The sequence below is a fragment of the Macrotis lagotis genome, chromosome 5, assembly GCF_037893015.1.
Source record: "Macrotis lagotis isolate mMagLag1 chromosome 5, bilby.v1.9.chrom.fasta, whole genome shotgun sequence".
Taxonomy (NCBI): domain Eukaryota; kingdom Metazoa; phylum Chordata; class Mammalia; order Peramelemorphia; family Peramelidae; genus Macrotis; species Macrotis lagotis.
The window spans coordinates 177,593,606-177,612,143 of record NC_133662.1 but is presented as its reverse complement, the minus strand read 5'-3'; the positions used below and the strand labels follow the sequence as shown (position 1 = coordinate 177,612,143).

General features: G+C 35.5%; 2 protein-coding genes across 2 annotated transcripts in view; one reads left to right on the top strand and one right to left on the bottom strand.

Moving 5' to 3' along the window:
- PLG (plasminogen) overlaps nucleotides 1-10,959 on the top strand; it is a 69,575-nt gene extending 58,616 nt beyond the window's left edge. The window contains exons 15-19 of the mRNA XM_074187974.1: nucleotides 2,142-2,216; nucleotides 3,427-3,567; nucleotides 4,592-4,698; nucleotides 9,441-9,586; nucleotides 10,524-10,959. Of these exons, the coding sequence (XP_074044075.1) occupies nucleotides 2,142-2,216; nucleotides 3,427-3,567; nucleotides 4,592-4,698; nucleotides 9,441-9,586; nucleotides 10,524-10,685 (631 nt within the window). The 3' untranslated portion in view covers nucleotides 10,686-10,959. The remainder of the gene's footprint in view (nucleotides 1-2,141; nucleotides 2,217-3,426; nucleotides 3,568-4,591; nucleotides 4,699-9,440; nucleotides 9,587-10,523) is intronic.
- The window catches only part of LOC141488155 (solute carrier family 22 member 3), a 130,657-nt gene continuing 112,520 nt past the window's right edge, over nucleotides 402-18,538 (bottom strand). Inside the window, exons 10-11 of the mRNA XM_074187975.1 lie at nucleotides 17,274-17,373; nucleotides 402-15,316 (exon numbers count right to left, since the gene is read on the bottom strand). Coding sequence (XP_074044076.1) covers nucleotides 15,256-15,316; nucleotides 17,274-17,373 — 161 coding nt within the window. The 3' untranslated portion in view covers nucleotides 402-15,255. The remainder of the gene's footprint in view (nucleotides 15,317-17,273; nucleotides 17,374-18,538) is intronic.

Below are 18,538 nucleotides of genomic sequence, written 5' to 3'. Positions count from 1 at the left end.
AAGCTCCTCCTAGTGGACAGTTTTAATATAAGATATACACTCAGTTCAGAGTTCAAAATTTATTCAGGTTTAAAAATAAACAAATAAAAAACCCCAAACTCTTACTGATGGACTTTGCTTCAGTAGCACAGGTATTTCTGAATATGCCTCCCTCCCACCCTCCCACCAAATTTAATCTTTCCTTTTAACTAAAAAAAAGTTAACAAAAATAGTTAGCTATTTGAAAACTTGTGCAACATTCTTCACTTAGTTTCTAGTTTCTCCTGAGGGAAATATCCAATCACTAGTGAAAAGAAAGCTGGAGAAATATTGATAATTTCTCTATACTATTCTAACATCTTATGATAATATTAAGAATAATGAGAATAAACATTATTAACATACAATTATTATCTCAATCCTCACAACTCTGCAAGGTAGGTGCTGTTATTAATCACATTTTATGGTTAAGAAGGTGCAGCTAGGTAACAGCTAGGATAGAACTCTAGAGGGTCCTGGAGTGAAGAAGACTTATTTTTATTAGTTCTAACTGACCTCAGACTCTGTGACCTTGGGCAAGTCACTTAGTCCTATTTGCCTCAGTTTTCTCAACTATAAAATGGGCTAGAGAAAAAAAAAATGGCAAATCACTCTAGTATCCTCGCCAGGAAAACCCAAATGGAGCCATGAAGAGTTGGACACAACTCAAAAAATTGAACAACAACATAGTCGAGGAAAGTAAGGCAAACAATTTAAATGACTTTCTCAGGGTCATACAGCTAGAATATATATGAGTTTAGGTTTAAACTCTGGTCTTCCTGACTCCAGAGCCAGCTCTCTATCCACTGCCCACCTAGTTGCCCTGATAGTTACTGAACCTGTATTTCCTTCGAATAGAAAAATATTCTAGACAATGAAACTCCCTCTACCAATCCAAGTAGGTATCTTCACTGCCTAGGCTTTTCCAAGGTCATGGGCAGTATGTATTGGAGATTAAGGCTTGGACCTCGATTTTCTTAGCTCTGAGACCAGTTCTCTGAGGTCCACCATGCCATGCTGCCTTTCAGCTCTTTGGACCTATTAAATATTTCATTTTCACAGCATCTCCTGCCCTGACTATTCTAGAGAATATCTCCAAGAGACTGAATTTCTAAGTTGAAAATGGCAAAATTCACCAAAAAATCTACCCCTTGAGGACATCTTTTTCTCCATATGAAATGATTTGTTAGTGCTCTATCTCTCTGATTCTGACAGTCTTAGCAAAAGGTGTCCAAAATAAAGCCATTATATAGGTCTGTGTCTGGATATTTCAATTAAAGCAAAAAAGCTAATGAATTCAGCACCATAGATTCAAGTAATTTGTATATTAGGGGTATTAAGGTATGTCATATTCAGCAATGAATTCTAGGCAGCTAGGTGGTGCAAATGGATAGAGCACTGGCCTCAGGAAGATGTGAGTTTGAATTTGGCTTCAGATTTGATAATTACTAGCTGTGTGACCTTGGACAAATCCAAGGACATAATACTTGCCAGTCAACTGACAAATATGTGGTGGTGGGGTGAAAGGTTGTAGTTGATTTGGTAAAGTATAAATCAGGAGAGAGAGTGGTAAATGTTGAAAGTTCTCCCAAAATCACTGCATTATTAACTTTTTTTCAATGCCTCAAGTTTAGACAATAAATTAAGACCTGATTTGAAGGAATTGCTTATTTCTGAGGCGTAAACGTAATAGTTGGCTCTTTTGAGCTTGCAGAAGCTGACTCTAGCTGGTAGAGATATTCATTAGAAATCCACGCAAAAAAATTTCCAATGCCAGAAAACTGATATGAAGCGTGTAGTCTATCTAAAGTGAGTGTTAGAATAGAAAGAACACTGGATGATAAGCCAGGAGGCCTATGTTCTAGTCTCCTTAGGGCATTCTGAATTCAAGGCTTCTCATATCAGTAAAATGAGGGGATTGGATACTATAAATTTAAAGAGTCAATCGGTTGGTCAACAGGCATTTGTTAAATTCTTACTAGAGTCTATGTTCTAGATCTTTCTAACTTTTGAATTTCTTGAATTCTTCTTTTTAGGTAAGAAGCCAATCTCAGCTACCTTACAACATATTAACAGAAAATTAATAATCAGTTCTTCAACTAAAACTTGCCTTTTTGTTCTAGGTTTGGTAGCCACTTCTGTGGAGGTACCCTCATAGCTCCACAATGGGTGGTGACAGCTGCTCATTGTCTGGAACGGTAAGTTGGCTGCTAGTGGTAATGACTATTAAGTTAGTCTCCTGAGAATCATTACCTTCAGCATAGAGAGCAAGTTTGGACAAGTTTGTGATGAAAGCATTTAGCTGTTCACAGACTTGACATGCCTGTGGAAGTCAGGAAGAGTCAGACATGACTGAAGAACTGAACAGCTACAACAAATGGTATGGATATACCCAGTTTTCCCAAGATAATCAGTACTTATTCTGGTCATTCCTTTATTGTTCTATTCTCCCTTTCAGAGGGTGGCAACATCAGGGACATGGGTTTGCAGATCCCATTCCACTCCAGATATTCCTTGACTGCCAAGGAAGGGCAGGAATGATGATGCAAAATCCACAACTTCCTTTCCTGCTAGTAAGATGTCTGGGATGCATTTAGCCAGTCATTTTATTAGATATTCGTTAATCTCCCAGTACATCAAGTCAGAAATGGAGATAAGAAACTTCCCCAATCTCAAGGAATTTTTTAATTTGGTGGGGGTTAGGGGGTAGGATGAAGTAGAGACAATGCATTAAAAAAACCAAGATAAAAGAGACTGAAATAATTGCAAAAAAGAGATCCCAGGACACCATGTTGAGACATTTGAGAATCAAGTAACAAGCATTTATTTTAAATGTCTACTCTATGTCAAATACAAGGGAAAAAAGAAATGGTCTTTGCTTGCAAATAGTCAATTATAGAATATGGCTTTGTGTCTTTGATGTGGGAGTAAAGTGGAGGGTAGAGAAGTGGTCAGGTGAGGCTTCAAGGAAAAGGAGGCATTCAAACTAGAACCGGGAGAGAGAGACACACATAGAGACAGAATGAGAGAGAGAGAGAGAGAGAGAGAGAGAGAGAGAGCGAGAATGTGTGGATAAGGTGGGATATAAAATAGTCCTCATAGTTTGGAAAGTGAAGTGCTTGAATGGAGTGGGGGGGACATGTTGAAGAGGGACTTGCCTATTATTATAAGGATTTAATGCTTTATTCAGTGGGTTCTGGGGAGTCATAGAAGGGTCTTTGTGTAACATAACTCTGGTAGTACAGCAGGAAGATACTGCCTACTAGAGTAATAGGGTGAACTCGGCCTTTTGAATAAAGACAGAATTCAAAGGAGAATGCTAAAAGTTTATTTAGGAGGATCATTTCTGCCCCAGGATGGTTCTTTGGGAACAATATGCCCTTGCATTCATTGTGATTTATCTTACAGTTCCAACAGGCCTTTCTCATATAGAGTTGTCCTGGGATCACACAAGGAAATTCCTCTAGAATCATATTCCCAAGAAATAAATGTTGATAAGCTGATCAGGGAACCCAGTGGTGCGGACATTGCTTTGCTGAAACTGAGCAGGTACTAATTGGTTCAATTTGTGTGTGTGTGTGTGTGTATGTATGTATATACATATATATATATATATATATATATAAGTATATATTATATTTGTATGTATATGTATATATGTTAGATGTGTTTAGTCCTAGATGTTATAAACCAAAAGCAGCAACTGAAGGGTAAATGGGAAATCCAGTATAATAGGTGCTCTGGGGCAGCCAATAGGGACTAGTAGAAGAGAGGCAGCTGTTAAGTTTTCAGTGTGAACATTTATGCCTCAGAAATCACTGCAACTTAGTATTTTTTTTTGTTATTAATTTCCTGGACTTCAGTATATGTACAGTTAAATTGAACTTTATAATGTGTGTGCATATGTTAATTATGTAAATATAAGATATAAAATGTAAAAATGTAAATGTAATAATGTTAATTATGTAAAAATGTGTGTGCATATGTTATTTATGTAAGAATGTAGATTCTTACAACATTGCTGTAAAGTATCATTATGACCATTTAACAGATAAGGAAACTATGAACCAAGTAAGATTAAGAGACTTTACCTAAGTCAACAGCAAGGTAGCTAGAGTCAGTCATTAAATATTGTACTCTAGTGCTAAGAAATGTAGATATAAGTAAGAAAAAAGAAAGCCATCCCCTGTCCTCCAGGAGCTTACAGACTAATGGAGGAAGACAACATACATAAGAAAGCTGCAAAGGGAGGAGGAAGAAGGAAGGAAGAGAAATGAAAAGTTGGCTGACAAGTACTTTTTTAAAAAAGGATCCAACTATTTCAGTTATTAAAGTTAGTCAGTTTAATAAAAAAGATCCTTGATACCATCATTTAGGAGGAAAAGTTATTTCAATAAGTTACTTTGGGGTGGATAAACAGATCTATATTGATTAGAAATCTACCATTGCATTTAGAGAGACAGTATGCACATTACATATCAGTTGGAAGACTAGGAATAATAGCTTTGCAATAAGACAATTGAACGAACCATGGTTTCCTTGTTTTTTGCTTTGTTTTGTTTTTTACTTACAGACCTGCTACCATCAATGATAAAGTCATCCCTGCATGCTTACCTTCACAAAGTTATGTGGTGCCTGATAGAACACTCTGCCATGTCACTGGCTGGGGTGAAACCAAAGGTAAGAGAAATATTACAGCACTAAAACACAATTAATCTTTATCTAGTTTTTTGGTGAAACAATCTACATTTGGTATCTTCTAACTGAGAAACTGATCATATATCTGAATATAAATCTGTATAACTTAACATCATTCAGCTCTAGAATATATAGTTTTCAGGAGCAGTTAGGTGGTGCAGTTGGTAGAGGACTGGTCCTGGAGTCAGGAGGACTCAAGTTCAAATCCAGCCTCAGAGACTTAATTATTCCTTAGCTGTGAGACCTTGGACAAGTCATTTAACCCCATTGCCTTGCAACCCCCCCCAAAATAAACAAAAAAATAGAATATGTAATTTTCAGAGAGACAGAGTCAAATCAATGTCAAAATAAATGAGAATGAGCCCTTTCTATGTGGCAGGAAGGCACCATGCTAAGCACTGGACATGCCAAGGAAGGCCACAAGAAACCCATGGTCTTATAGCTAAGACAACACAAAAAGAGCAATCTACATCCTAGAGATAATAGCTCAAATGGATAGTGTTTTCAAAGTGAAGGCAAAGGTAATATTTCCTAGATATGTCCTCTGACTGGAAGCTTTTAAACAATCATATGATTTTATGTTTAGAGTTGGACAAGACTGAGGTCAACTAGTACAAATCTTACAGTGTACAAATGGGAAAACTGAGGCTCTGAGATTTGAAATGGCTTGCCCAAAGTCACAAAGGTAGGAAATAATAGAGCTGGTATTTGGAACTGTGCCATGGGTTCAGATATTAAGGGCTTGTCTAAGTCACACATCATAGTTTCTATTACTATAACTGGAGTCAGTCAATAAACATTTATTAAATTCCTACTGTGTATAGGGTACCACTGCATTCCAAGGCTAAGCTCTGGAGATATTAGTAAGAAAAAGAAATACAATCTGAGAATTAATAGTCTAATGGGGAGACAACATATGAAAGAAAGTTAGGAAGGGGGAGTGGGGAGCATCCAATTCCCTGCCTTCAAATCTAATCTTTTCTCCTGTTTATTTAGCTAAATAGGCTTTTGACACAAACTCAAAAATTAATGATTTTTTTGGCTTATAAAATCTCTATACCTATTTCTAGCAGCCAGACAATAAGAATTTAAGCACTTATTAGATGCTAGATATTGTACCAATTGTAAAGGATTCAAAGTAAGACAAAATACAGTCCCTGCTCTCAAAAAGCTAACAGTCTGAGTCAGAAAACATGTAAACAATATTATACAAAAAACTCTATACAGAATAAATTGGAAGTAATCAACTGAGGGGCATCACTAGAATAAAGAGAAGCCAGAAAGAGAAGATGAGAAGGGAAAGAGCTCTAAGGATGCATGACAGTTGGGGAAAATATCTGGAGTAGGGGAGATGGAAGGTTTTGTGTGAACTATAGCAAGGAGGTCAGTGTCACTGAATTCAGGAGTAATTGCAAGGCAGCAAGGGAAGGGAAGACAGGCAACCTAGGAGGGAGATTATGAAGGGCTTTAAAAGTCAAACAGAGGATTTTATATTTAATCCTGGTGATAGTAGGGAACCTCTAGAATTTATTGAATGGGGTAGTGGTAGTGATGGCAATATGGTCAAATATGAGTTTTAGGAAGATCAATTTGACAGCTATGTGGAAGAACAGACTAGACAAAAGAGAATTGATATAGAGAAACCTATTGTTTGTTTAGTCATTTTTTCAATCTTATCTGACTCTTTGAGACCCTCCAAAGAAATCAACCAGCTGGTTATATAATATGGTTATGTATGTATGTATGTATGTATGTATGTATGTAATAATGGCTATGTATCTCATATGGCACATATGAGAAATATTACAAAGGGAAAACCAACTGGATTTGGTAACAGGTTGGATATATGTGGGAGAGAGAGAAAGGGAGGAGTTGAGGATGATACCTGTGTTATAAGCCTGGGATCATGATTCTCTTGATAGTAATAAAGAGGTTAGGAAGAGGGGGAGATTTATTGAGGGAAAGATAATGAGTCCTAGAATCTTAGTGTTGACTGTGACCTTAGAGACCTTAGAGTTGAACCCCCACTCCCATGTAGGAATTCCCTACTACCCTCAGTATCACCTATTACATATCCCTAACCAGTGAACCAGTCTCTGTTTAAACTCTTCTCTCACAGAGAATTCAATAACTAAGAGAAATGCCCCAGATTAATAATTATAATAATAATGGGAAGCAGTTATGTAGCTCTTTAGGGTATATAAAAACAAAATTATAAATTTCTCATTTTATGTTCACAAAACTTTGAGAGGTTGGAGATTACTATCGCTCTTGTTTTCAGATGAGGAAACAGAAACTATAGCATATGCCAAATCTTGAATTTAATAATTTCTGAAACTCAGTTTCCTCATTGATAAAATGAGGGCATTAATGACTTCACAAGGTTATTATGAGAAAAAGTGCTTTGTGAAACTTAAAATTAGAATCTAAACATGAGAAATGATTAATTACTATGCTTTTATTATTTTCAAAAAATTTTCTGCTTTTTGAATCTATTAAAATATGTTCAAATTGAGGGGCTTCTCCCAGCTTATGCTCATAATAATTTACTATTTAATCATCGTTAACTTGTTTAAATTAATATTGTTGCATTGGGTTTCCTCCCTTACCCCCAACTCCAAGTGTACTTCTGTGTAGAACACACATCCTGCCTCCCCTTTGTCTATCTTTTGGCCACAAGATGACAGTCTCCTCACACAAACAATTTTACCCATTAACAAAACACTTGGAAAGTAATTGTTCACTATTTATTAGAATAATGTGAAATATATTACTGTACCCTATTAATAATAGCCCCCAAACACATAGTATTGGAAGCTTTATGAACCACCCTACCCAAGAGCTGAGTCTTAATACTTTGATTTTAAAGATGAGGATAAAGATTAGAGACAGGCTAAGTGACTTGCCCTGGGCTATTCAACTAGTAAATATTTAAGATCAGACTTGAGCTCAACTAATTTCAAATTTAGGGCTCTGTCTACTTTGTTACCTAACCTCTTTTGCTGGTTGAATAAATTTTTAAAAAAATCAGATTTGAGATTCCATGGCTATATGGAACTTGCAGTATGGAGAGTCCTGTTTTCCAAAACAGATTAGCAATCTCTCTGTAATTTAGAATCTTAAAGAATCACCTGAAATCACTCAGAAGTTGAATAATTTTTTCAGTCAGTCAGTAATGAGTCAGAGGGGAGACTAGTTGATCCAGTCTTTTTTGAAATCCAAACCCTCAGTATCTCATTCTTCTTTTAAACAAATTCCTTAGAGCATAACTAGAATTTGATTGAAACTAGGAAGTAGGACAAGACTCTGCTCACTTGTTCCAATTGATTGATTCAATCAAGAAGTGCTTTAACCAAAAAAAAAGCAATCTTTTTATTTTTTACAAGGCAATGGGGTTAAGTGGCTTGCTCAAGGCCACACAGCTAGGTAATTATTAAATGTCTGAGACTGGATTTGAATTCAGGTACTCCTGACTCCAGGGCCCGTTTTCTGCACCACCTAGCCGCCCCTAAAAAGCAATCTTTTAAACTTCTAGGATAATCAACAGAGCCCTACCCTTCCCTTACCATACTTATTTAAAGTTAGTTGAAGGAACAGATGTTTAGCCTAGAGAAGATTTAGAGGGGTTCTAAAAGCTACCATTAAGGGAATATTGTAAAGAAGAGGGAATAGATTTGTTCTCCTTTGATCCCAGGGTTAGGAGCAAGATTGAAAGTTGTAAGAGAAGTCAATTAAAACAAAACCAAGAACAAAACCAAAAACTCCCCCCGCCCTAAAAATGGAACTCCCCAAAAGTGGAGTGGGCTATTTTAGAAGAAGGTTCTCCTTCACTTGAAATTTTTCAAAAACAGGCTAAATAACCATTTTTCCTGTATGTAATTTTTGTTCATTCATTTCAGTCATGCCCCATGCTTTATGATCTCTTTAGGAGCATTCTTGGCAAAGATATTAGAGTAGTTTGCCATTTTCATTGAGGTAAACAGGATTAAGTGACTTGCCCAAGATCACGCAGTTAATAAATGTCTGAGACTGAATTTAAACTCATGTCTTTCTGACTCCAGGCCTGGAATCTACTGCATCACCTAGCTTTGATAGATACGATTTTTGTTCTGTTACAAGTTGGACTCCATAGTCTCCGAGGTCCTTTATGAATCTGAGATTGTTACATGGGGCATATAACCTTGCAAAATTTGTATAGTCTCTGTTCTCAAAAATGAAAAAAAAATAAAACAAGTAATTTTTAATAAAAACTAATGAATAGTAAGAAAGGACTGAGTTAAATCTGACTTCAGAAACTTACTAGTTCTATAACTTTGGGCAAATTATTTAACTTCTGCCTCAATTTCCTCATCTAAAAAATGGAGATAATAATCACACCTATCTTCCAGGATTGTTGTGAGGATTGAATGAGATATAATAATTGTAAAATGCCTTCTCTCTTTCTGATTAACCTCTGGTCCTTTTTGTGGTTGAGGCAAAACTCATACACTGGAAATATTTGGGTAAGGAAATAGAAGCGAATATTATTGTGTCTTTGAATGCAGTGTTCAGTTAGCACTATATAAATGTTAACTATTATCATTGTTATTGTTATCAATTTATTTGTACATTTTAATTAAGCCAGACAAAACAACACCTATTTTTTTCTAATTTATTAGTCCTGAAATTTCCATGTAAACCTATTTGGAGCTTGATAAACCATTTCTTTACTTTTCTCACCCAAGGAACTTCTGGCAAGGGTCAGCTCAAACAAGCCAGTCTCCCTGTGATTGAAAACCGAGTATGTAATCGTTTTGAGTATCTGAATGGAAGAGTGAAACATAATGAACTTTGTGCTGGTCATTTATTTGGGGGCGAGGATAGCTGCCAGGTAAGAAAATGCAAGTGGATACCAATCTGAGGCTACACTTGGCTTTAAATGCTGCCACATCTTACTCCTGTTCCCAGTGGGGCAATTCAATGAGATAAAACAATTTCACTATACCTATAACATATAGCCAAAACAACTGGATAGAATCTGCCACCATATATTCACACACTATAATTAAAGAATGGACACAGGTAAAGGCAAGACAGATAGTCAGTCACCAATAAGATGTGGTTTGAGGAGGGTTCAAAAGTATTGCTCCAAATAGATTTCCCACTCATCTGATATTTCACCTGCAGGAATAAATGTGTCAAACATAATGATAGAAGCCACCACCTCCCCAAGAAGATGGCAGTAAAAATTCCCTGGGAGTAGATTCTTTAGATCTCTTCCACTGACAGAGAAGATCAGATTAGCTGGTTGAACCTCAGACCTGGAAAGAATGAAGTTCAGGGAAGCTTTAAAAAGGGTATACCTAGTAGAGATGCACCTGGTCTAAGCCACTAAGAAGCAGACAGCCTTGATGGGGAAGTATCTTAGAGACAGAGTGCATACTGAAGGCAGAATTCACCAATATGATGCCTTTGTCTAGGTCTGACCTCTTCTGACAAAGAAAGAACAGAGATGGAAGCAATGTATTTTTATATTAATTCCCACAGTTTCTTTAAGTGAAATATCCAAACTGATAATTTCATTGAGTCTACAAGCAGAGTATTCAGCATAAAACATTGGTGCCCTCTCCTAGTAAATTACTGTTTGACAAAACAAAATTACTCTTACTTAAAAACATGCAAGAAAGATAGAGATCCTAAAAACAAACAAACAAAAAATATAGACAACCACTTCTCATGGAAAAGTAAATCATTCCACCAAAAGATGGCAGTGTCTATGATTCAATCTTACTACTTAATCACTAATTGTTGCATTTTTCTCCATTCAGGGTGATAGTGGAGGACCTCTGATTTGTTCTGATAATGACAAATATGTTTTACAAGGCGTCACTTCTTGGGGTCTTGGCTGTGCCCAGCCAAACAAACCTGGTGTCTATGTTCGAGTATCAAAGTACGTTTCTTGGATTGAAGAAATAATGAGAAATAGTTAATTGGATAGAAGAAATTGTGAAGCACTGACTCTTTGTGGTAATCAGCATACATGTAGAAAATATGATGTGTTCAGAAGTAATTTACAGTAATCAGACTAAAACTCTGGATACTATTATTGGCTGTGAGCGACACCATTCCAACAGTTATTGTTGGATTATTGAGAATTTTTTTTTGCACCAGCTTTCCATCTTATTGACTGTCTGCTTTCATATTAATAGAGACTCAGCTGTGACATTTATTAAAAAAATAAATTCTCTACTTTTCTTGCCTTGAGCCAATTTTTTTTTATCCTTGAATTCTAGGTTAAAAATATTAGAATAAAGGCTGATTTTAAATGTGTACATTTCTTAATTCACTTGTATAAAAGTCACCTTTCTCTACTTACCTGGCTTCACCAATCATCTGCAGGAAAATCTACCTCTCAGGAACTGTATAGGGAAGAATAAGGAACCAGGTCATAAAATTACTGAAAAAGGGTTGAGAGGTCCCAATTGGTCCCCTACCCTGGTAGTCTTGCCAATGTGGGGCAGTTAGATGGCACAGTAGAATACCAGGCTGGGAATCAGGAAGATCCAAGTTCAAATCCAGCCTCAGATACTTACTAGCTGTGTGACCCTAGGCAAGTGACTTACCCATGTTTGACTCAGTTTCCTCATCTTTCAAATAAGCTGGAGAAGGCAATGGCAAACTACTCCAGTATCTTTGCCAAGAAAACCCCAAATGGGGTCATAAAGAGTTGGACATGACGGAAATGAAAGGACAACTTGCCAAAGAAGGGCTCCTTGACGCACATCTTTAATGTCATTAATTTTGGCACCAAGAGATTTTTTAAAAAGCAGCATGTAGAGGCATGACAAGAAGCCCTATTCTTAGAAATGCTATCTGTTAGTAACTACTTTCCTTTAACTAAGCACAGGGAACACTGAACTTAGTATTATCTGTCTATAGTGAGATGAACTGGGCAAGGGAAATGTAATTTAATACTGAGCTAAGTGTCTGAATGTTATCCTAGGTCAGAGTACAGTCTAGGAAGTCTGCCAAAATCATAAGGAGCAACAACATAGGAATAGTATGGTTCTCCATTTATTTTCAAGCAAGATTGTTTTTCCCCTTTTAAGAAAATAATGTTATACTGTAGTGATATTAAGGTAGCTGTAAAAAGTACAACAAACCCTGAGGCTGAATTTTCAGTTTTTTATCAATGTCTCAGGTAATGTTTCTGTGTATGTATGTTTGTGTGTATTTAAAACATTCATCATATTTTCCCCTACCTAAAGAAACAGTTCTTTCTTGTTCCTTGCTTACACCCCATCTCACTACTTCCAGTAAAACTGTTAATATTCTTCTACTTATAAACTATTTTGCTAGAAAGTAATGCTCCCTTTTCCCAGTTGATGAGCAAATGTGAAGGGCATTAGACATGGTGCTGGGTGTAGAAGTCCGGAAGACTCATCTTCCTGAATCCAAATATGTTCTCAGACATTTTTTAGCTATGTGACTGTTTGCCTCAGTTTCCTCATTTGTCAAATGAACTAGAGAAGGAAAAGGTAAACTACTCCAGTATCTTTACCAGGAAAATTCCAAATAGGATCGTGAAGAGTCAGACATGACTAAAATAACTGAACAACAAGGGAAGAATGAATATACATCTCTACCAGACAGAATAATGATGGAGGCATTTGAAAGTCTATTCTTCTCAGGTTGGTAATAGTATTCCAGTTATGCTATATGTGTTCCATGGTCTAATGGAATGTTATGGAATCATGGAATATCAAAATCTTTGAAAGATTAAAGTGCCAGGTCACTTAAGCTTCTAATGATAAATCATAGGATAGGGGTGAATACATTACCAAAAAGATTTACACAGAGAAGTGACATGAATGATCTCAGTAAAGGTGTGTGGGGCAAAAAAGGGTGATGGACTGGTCATTAAAAAAGAGATAGGATTAACTGAAGGACTGTTCATTGTCCCACTGGTATCCACATAATATCAATAGACGTAGAAAAGGTCAACAGCACATTGGGTGCATCCCCTCAAGTGATTTATGGGCAGGTCATTCAAACTAACTACCTCATTTTCTTTTACTACAAAATTAAAAGATTGAATTATTGTAAAAGGGTAGTGAAGATCCTTTCTATTTTCAAAAGTGATATGTTTTTGTAGTTTTGTGATTTATTTTATGAAAAACCTTAGACCTGTAGAATGCTGCCTCTGGGAGGGAACTTAAGAGATCATTGAATTTCCCAAATGTGGATGCTGATGCTTTTTGAAAGATTGAGCAATTTGTTCAAAGTCATACAGTTCATTCTACCAGCTTTTCAACTGTTAAATTTAAACCTCGTACAGAAAACATCATGTCAGATATCTACCATGTTGAAATTTATCTATAAACAAGCCTTGATGCTCTGCTTAGCTCTGAACAAGAATCCAAACCAAATGGGGTTTATATTCCTTTATACTTTAAGGTTTGCAAATTACTTTCTTTACGCATCTTAGCATTTTTGAGATGAGGAAATCAGGGTTAAAAGGTTATGCTTTGCCCAAGTTCACAAACGAAGTAAGAGGTAGAGCTGTAATTTATACTCATGTCTTCAAGCTGTGGTGGCTATGCCACCCACCATTGCTGGCATAGTGTGCCAACTACTTCGATGTTGGCCCATGACTGGATATGCCCTACTGGAAAAATCCTGAGAGCTACAAATATTTCCAAATGAGACAAAAAGGCAGAATGTGAATAAAATTCATTATAGAAATATCTTAGAGAGTAAGAGGAATACAGAAGCTAAGACCCAAAAGTTTTTAAGAAAAGGCATTTTTTTCTTATTTTCCTAATCTCTAGACAAGGATATGCTTATTACTACTGAATAATATTTTTATTGCTGAAAAACAAAATTTCTATGACCTAGGGGAAAACTGATCATACTAATTTGCTTTGTAAATTTTTCCTAAAGATGACAAGAGAGGAGAGAATCATTAATTTTTTTTCTTGTCAATTTATCATTTTTATTGTTATTGGAAGTAAAATAGCTTAAAGATACAGAGGCAATATTAAAGAATGGAAATGTTCTCTTAAAGCTTTTGCTTTTAAGGGAAAAAAGGCAATAGCAATTCAAATATGAATTAGTGAAGCCATACTATATTACTAAAATCTGAAGCAAATTATCTGACATATTTTATAAAATGAACACTTAACAAATCAGTTGTGATGTAAGGATTAAAAGTTTAAACTGTGGTTAGCACACATATTGCATACATTTATCTATATACATGCATACTCTAATAGAAAGTCTCTCTAACATTGTTTAGATCTCATGCCCTTAATGTTCTTTTACCTTATGTCCCCAGAAAATATTTAAGAATACTGTATAAGGTATGTACTCAACCCCAAAGTATAACATACAGAGTAGAATACTAAAAAGAAATTGATGTCATTTAAGGATATTTAGTGAAGTCTAAGAGAATTCAGAAAACTGGATGCTAATTAGTTTAAACATGGCTATACATTGCATTTTGCATTAAGCATTGCAGTCCTTGGATAAGCAAGAATTGGAAGAAGTGAATAAGAAATCTCTGAGCCTTGTTAAAAATAGATATCACCCAGAAATAAACCTAACAAATACAATACAAACTACTTCAGCCTTTGAAAATACAGAGAACTGTGCACTCATCAGTAGTGAAGGCTATTTTCCCCTCCATTGTTCTTTCCCATTTAACTAAAGATCTAGCTCTAGGTGTCTGAGGCAGAAAAAATAATCTTTTTTGGATAATCTCAGGGTCAATCTTGAGTAATAAGAAATTTAGTCAAAATCTCAATCTGTATTTCAAATTGATCTTTATAAATGGCACAATGCCTAAACCAAGTTAACATTGACAGAAACAAGAAAGAAAGGGAAAATCAAATTGGTGAATACCCAAGCATTCAAGATAAGAAAAGATGGTAAGGCTTAGCACAGTGTTGTCCAATATATTTAGGATTTCATCATCAGGGTTTCTAAGACTTGATCTTCTGTGGTCTTTTTAAAAGATTTTCAACATACTTTTATTGCTCAGTCAGATTTTGATGAAATCATCTCCATATTTTTTCTTATTGAATTGAATTGGATTATTGCAGCTCAGGTCACCAACACCATTCTTAAAATCTGTTTGTTTGGTTTGCTGGAGAAATCCTGATCAGAATTGGGTGAGCATGTTTTGCCATTCATTGTAGAGCTCTTTTTCCTCTCTTCATATCAGAAGTGGACAATTCCAATATATAGAAAATTTTTCAGCTCCATGAAAGCTGCTCAAGGAAGTGGCTCTTTATATGGCCAAATGTCTTATTCTCCCAGAAAGAAATACCTATTCTTTCCAATATTATACAAAAATACACTGGATATTTTTAAAATCTGTAATGTACTTGAAATACAATATATATAGTACAGAAAACTTGCTCTTATTAGAATGCAGTTGAAAATGAAACATATATCCTTGCAAGTTGTGTTTACTGATTTCAAAGGAATATCTGAAAGGAACCATGTTCCTAGGGTGGAACTTCACACAAAATACCTTCTTTAGTCTTTGGCAAGGACTCAAGTATGAATGCTTGTTACTTGACTTTTCTTCTTTTTGCCTCTTTTGTAGAGATGTGGGCTAGCAAAACACAGAAGAAAAAGAGAAATTCCACATAAAACATCACTTAGTGTATTAGAGGAAAAGAAAGAACATAAAATAGAGTTATTTGTAGTTTCAAAAAAGCCATTAGATGTGAGATAGCAATATTGCTAACACAAAAAGTAATTAGATGAAAAATTATTTTAATAATTTTCCAGACAAGTAATATGTTTTCAGAGTAATTAGGAATGGAATCGATAAGCTAACATTGAAGGGAAGGTGACCAGGATATGAAAGAACTAGAAATCATATCATGATTGAAAGACTTGAGACTAGTTAGCCCAGAGAACTGAAGATCTAGGGACATGATATGTGCCTTGATATAGGGGAAAAAATTGAACTATTGTATGGCCAGGTGGGCAGAACTAGCAGTGATAAGTAGAAATTGCAAAAAACTAGAATTTTCCCTTTACTGGAAGGAGGAAAAAATAAACTTCTTTTTTTTTAAGGTTTTTTTTGTAAGGCAAACAGGGTTAAGTGGCTTGCCTAAGGCCACACAGCTAGGTAATTATTAAGTGTCTGAGACCAGATTTGAACCCAGGTCCTCCTGACTCCAGGGCTGGTGCTTTATCCACTACACCACCTAGCTGCCCCCAAAATAAACTTCTTAACAATTAATGAAGTTATAAAATATAATAAACTCCCAGAAAGAAATACCTATTCTTTCCAATATTATATAAAAACATACTGGATTTTAAAAAAAACTGTATTGTATTTGAAATAATATATACATATATATGTATATAGTACAGAAAATTTGTTCATATTAGAATGCATTTGAAAATGAAACACATATCCTTTGTAGGTTGTGTTTTACTGACTTCAAAAGAATATCTGATAAGAACCAGGTTCCTAGGGCAGAACTTCACAATAAATAGCAGGTCTTCCATAATGCAGATCTTCAAAGAGAGACCTGATGATCATTTCCTGGAACTGTAATTCCAGTCCAGGTAGAGTGTGAAGTGAGGGCTTCTAAAAGTGTCCTTGTTATTCTAAGATACTGTCACTCCAATTCTTGTGATTACCCTGTGTTGCTCATAATAAAAATAATAGCATCTCACATTTACATGGTACTTTAAGGTTTACAAAGTACTTTCAATTATTTTTATTGTTGTGAGGTGATGACCTTGCCCTAAATACATCCTAGACTTGACTTCTTGTGAAAATCTAGTGTATTATTTATTGCTTTTATCTTCCAAAATAATGCCATGTAAATAGGTTGACAATATGGGGTTTTTAGGCCAGCTAGATGGTGCAGTGGATAGAGCACTGGCTTTAGAGTCAGGAAGACAGGAGTTTGAATCTAGCCTCAGACTCTTACTCCTGTGTAGCCTTGGGCAAAACACGTAACCCTGATTGTCTCACATCCAGGGCCATTTCCAGTCGTCCTGATTCATACCTGGTCACTGGACCTAGATGGCTTTGGAGGAGAGAGTGAGACTAGTGACTTAGCACAGCACCCCCTCACTCAAATCCAATTGATGTCATGGTCTTCTTCGAGAAATCATTATTATTATTATTATTATTATTATTATGGGGCTCTTATCAAGGATGAAAGATAATTTATTTCATATATCCTGGCAAACAAAAATGAGGTGAATTCTGATTTTTAAAAAATCTTTCTAGTTTTAAAGGGTATTTACTATTTTAATATTATACAAACTATGAGCTAAATAAAACTGCATAATTCAAAGTCAAATGTTGTGGAGCAAAACAAGGATATGTGTTTAGGAAATTATGATTCTGATTATATTTCTCAATATATTTATTTTACTTTCAAAGTAAAAGATGTACCATTGACTCTTGTTCTTGGGTCTTTGGGTTTGTCATGCTGATATGCTAACTCCAGGAGACCTGAGATTTTAATTTTCATGAATATTAAGAATGTTCATGTGCACAGAAAATATTTATCACATCAATCATGATGATACAATACCTGGCAAGCTTTTCTACGTCCTCCACTGTCTCAGGTAAGGCAATACCCTTTGTTTCTGGTAAGAGCATGACAAGACCTCCACAGACTGATGAAAGAATGCCTAGGGAACAGTAATGAAAGGCATTATGGAACCAGGATTGGACATGCTTGACTTAATCTTCAGTTCTCATAAATGGTGGGTTTTTAGAAAGAAGTAGCAAAATTTGCAAATACTTGAAACAACCAAAATTTTCCTGTAGGCCTGTTCTCCATGTAAATTATGAGACTAATAATAAATAAAAGATTGCATTTATATAAGGATATATAATTCTCTCATTTGATTCTTAAAAATTCTCATTATTTTAATTAGTCCCATCTACAAGTTTCAGTTACTTTTAAGTATATTCTATATACTTTTAAGTATATTCCAAAGTCCTTTGTTGTCCTCATTGACTAGGGTTTTATTTTGATATTCATGTGGTTCCAATATATTAGGGTGTAAAATCTCCCACTGATGAATATTTTATTTGGAAGTGGTGTCTCCTTAGCAAAGTATAATAGTCCATTGATAAAAGTTGCCTTACTAATACTCCATAAAGATGAGTTCATGGCCAGACCAATATACCTGGGCTATACCTTTGGACTTGACCTCTAAGTGTCATATTAGAGATAAAGGAATATGGAGAGAGAGAACTAAGCATTCTTAGTCACAGAGGTCCACCTGAGAAGGAAGGATTTGGGTGACTGATCTTTATGATTTCCTGTGGGTTAGAACCTGTCCTATATTTCATGTTTTGTTTGCTTTGGAGTTTTTATTGGTCCTCAGTTCTCTTTTCTTTTTTTTTTTGGTGTAAACAAACATGAGTCAACTTCTGATCTTTCCAGGGGAAATCATGATCTCAAGTAGGTTTGGAACAAGATTCAATCTTGGGTCTTATCACCCAAGATAAAATAAAATCCAAGATTGAATCTAGTCCAAATCGGTTTCCTGTATATCTATTAGATCTTTGGTTTTGAATCAGAAATTTCCATATAGATTAAGATCCTGGGACTAAGAGAAATTAATTTGCTTGAGATCACATAGCTAATAAATGGAAGCATCTGTCTGGACTCAAACTGAAGTCTTCTGATACAAAGTCCAAGATTGTTTCCACAATAATAAACTGCCTAGTTTAATCTGGATTAAGCAGATGTAAATTTAATATGATATAGATGAATCCCATAAAGAGGTGTCAGATGGAAATATACAGTAGGCTGTTGAAAAGATTGACTAGATTGGAATTTGG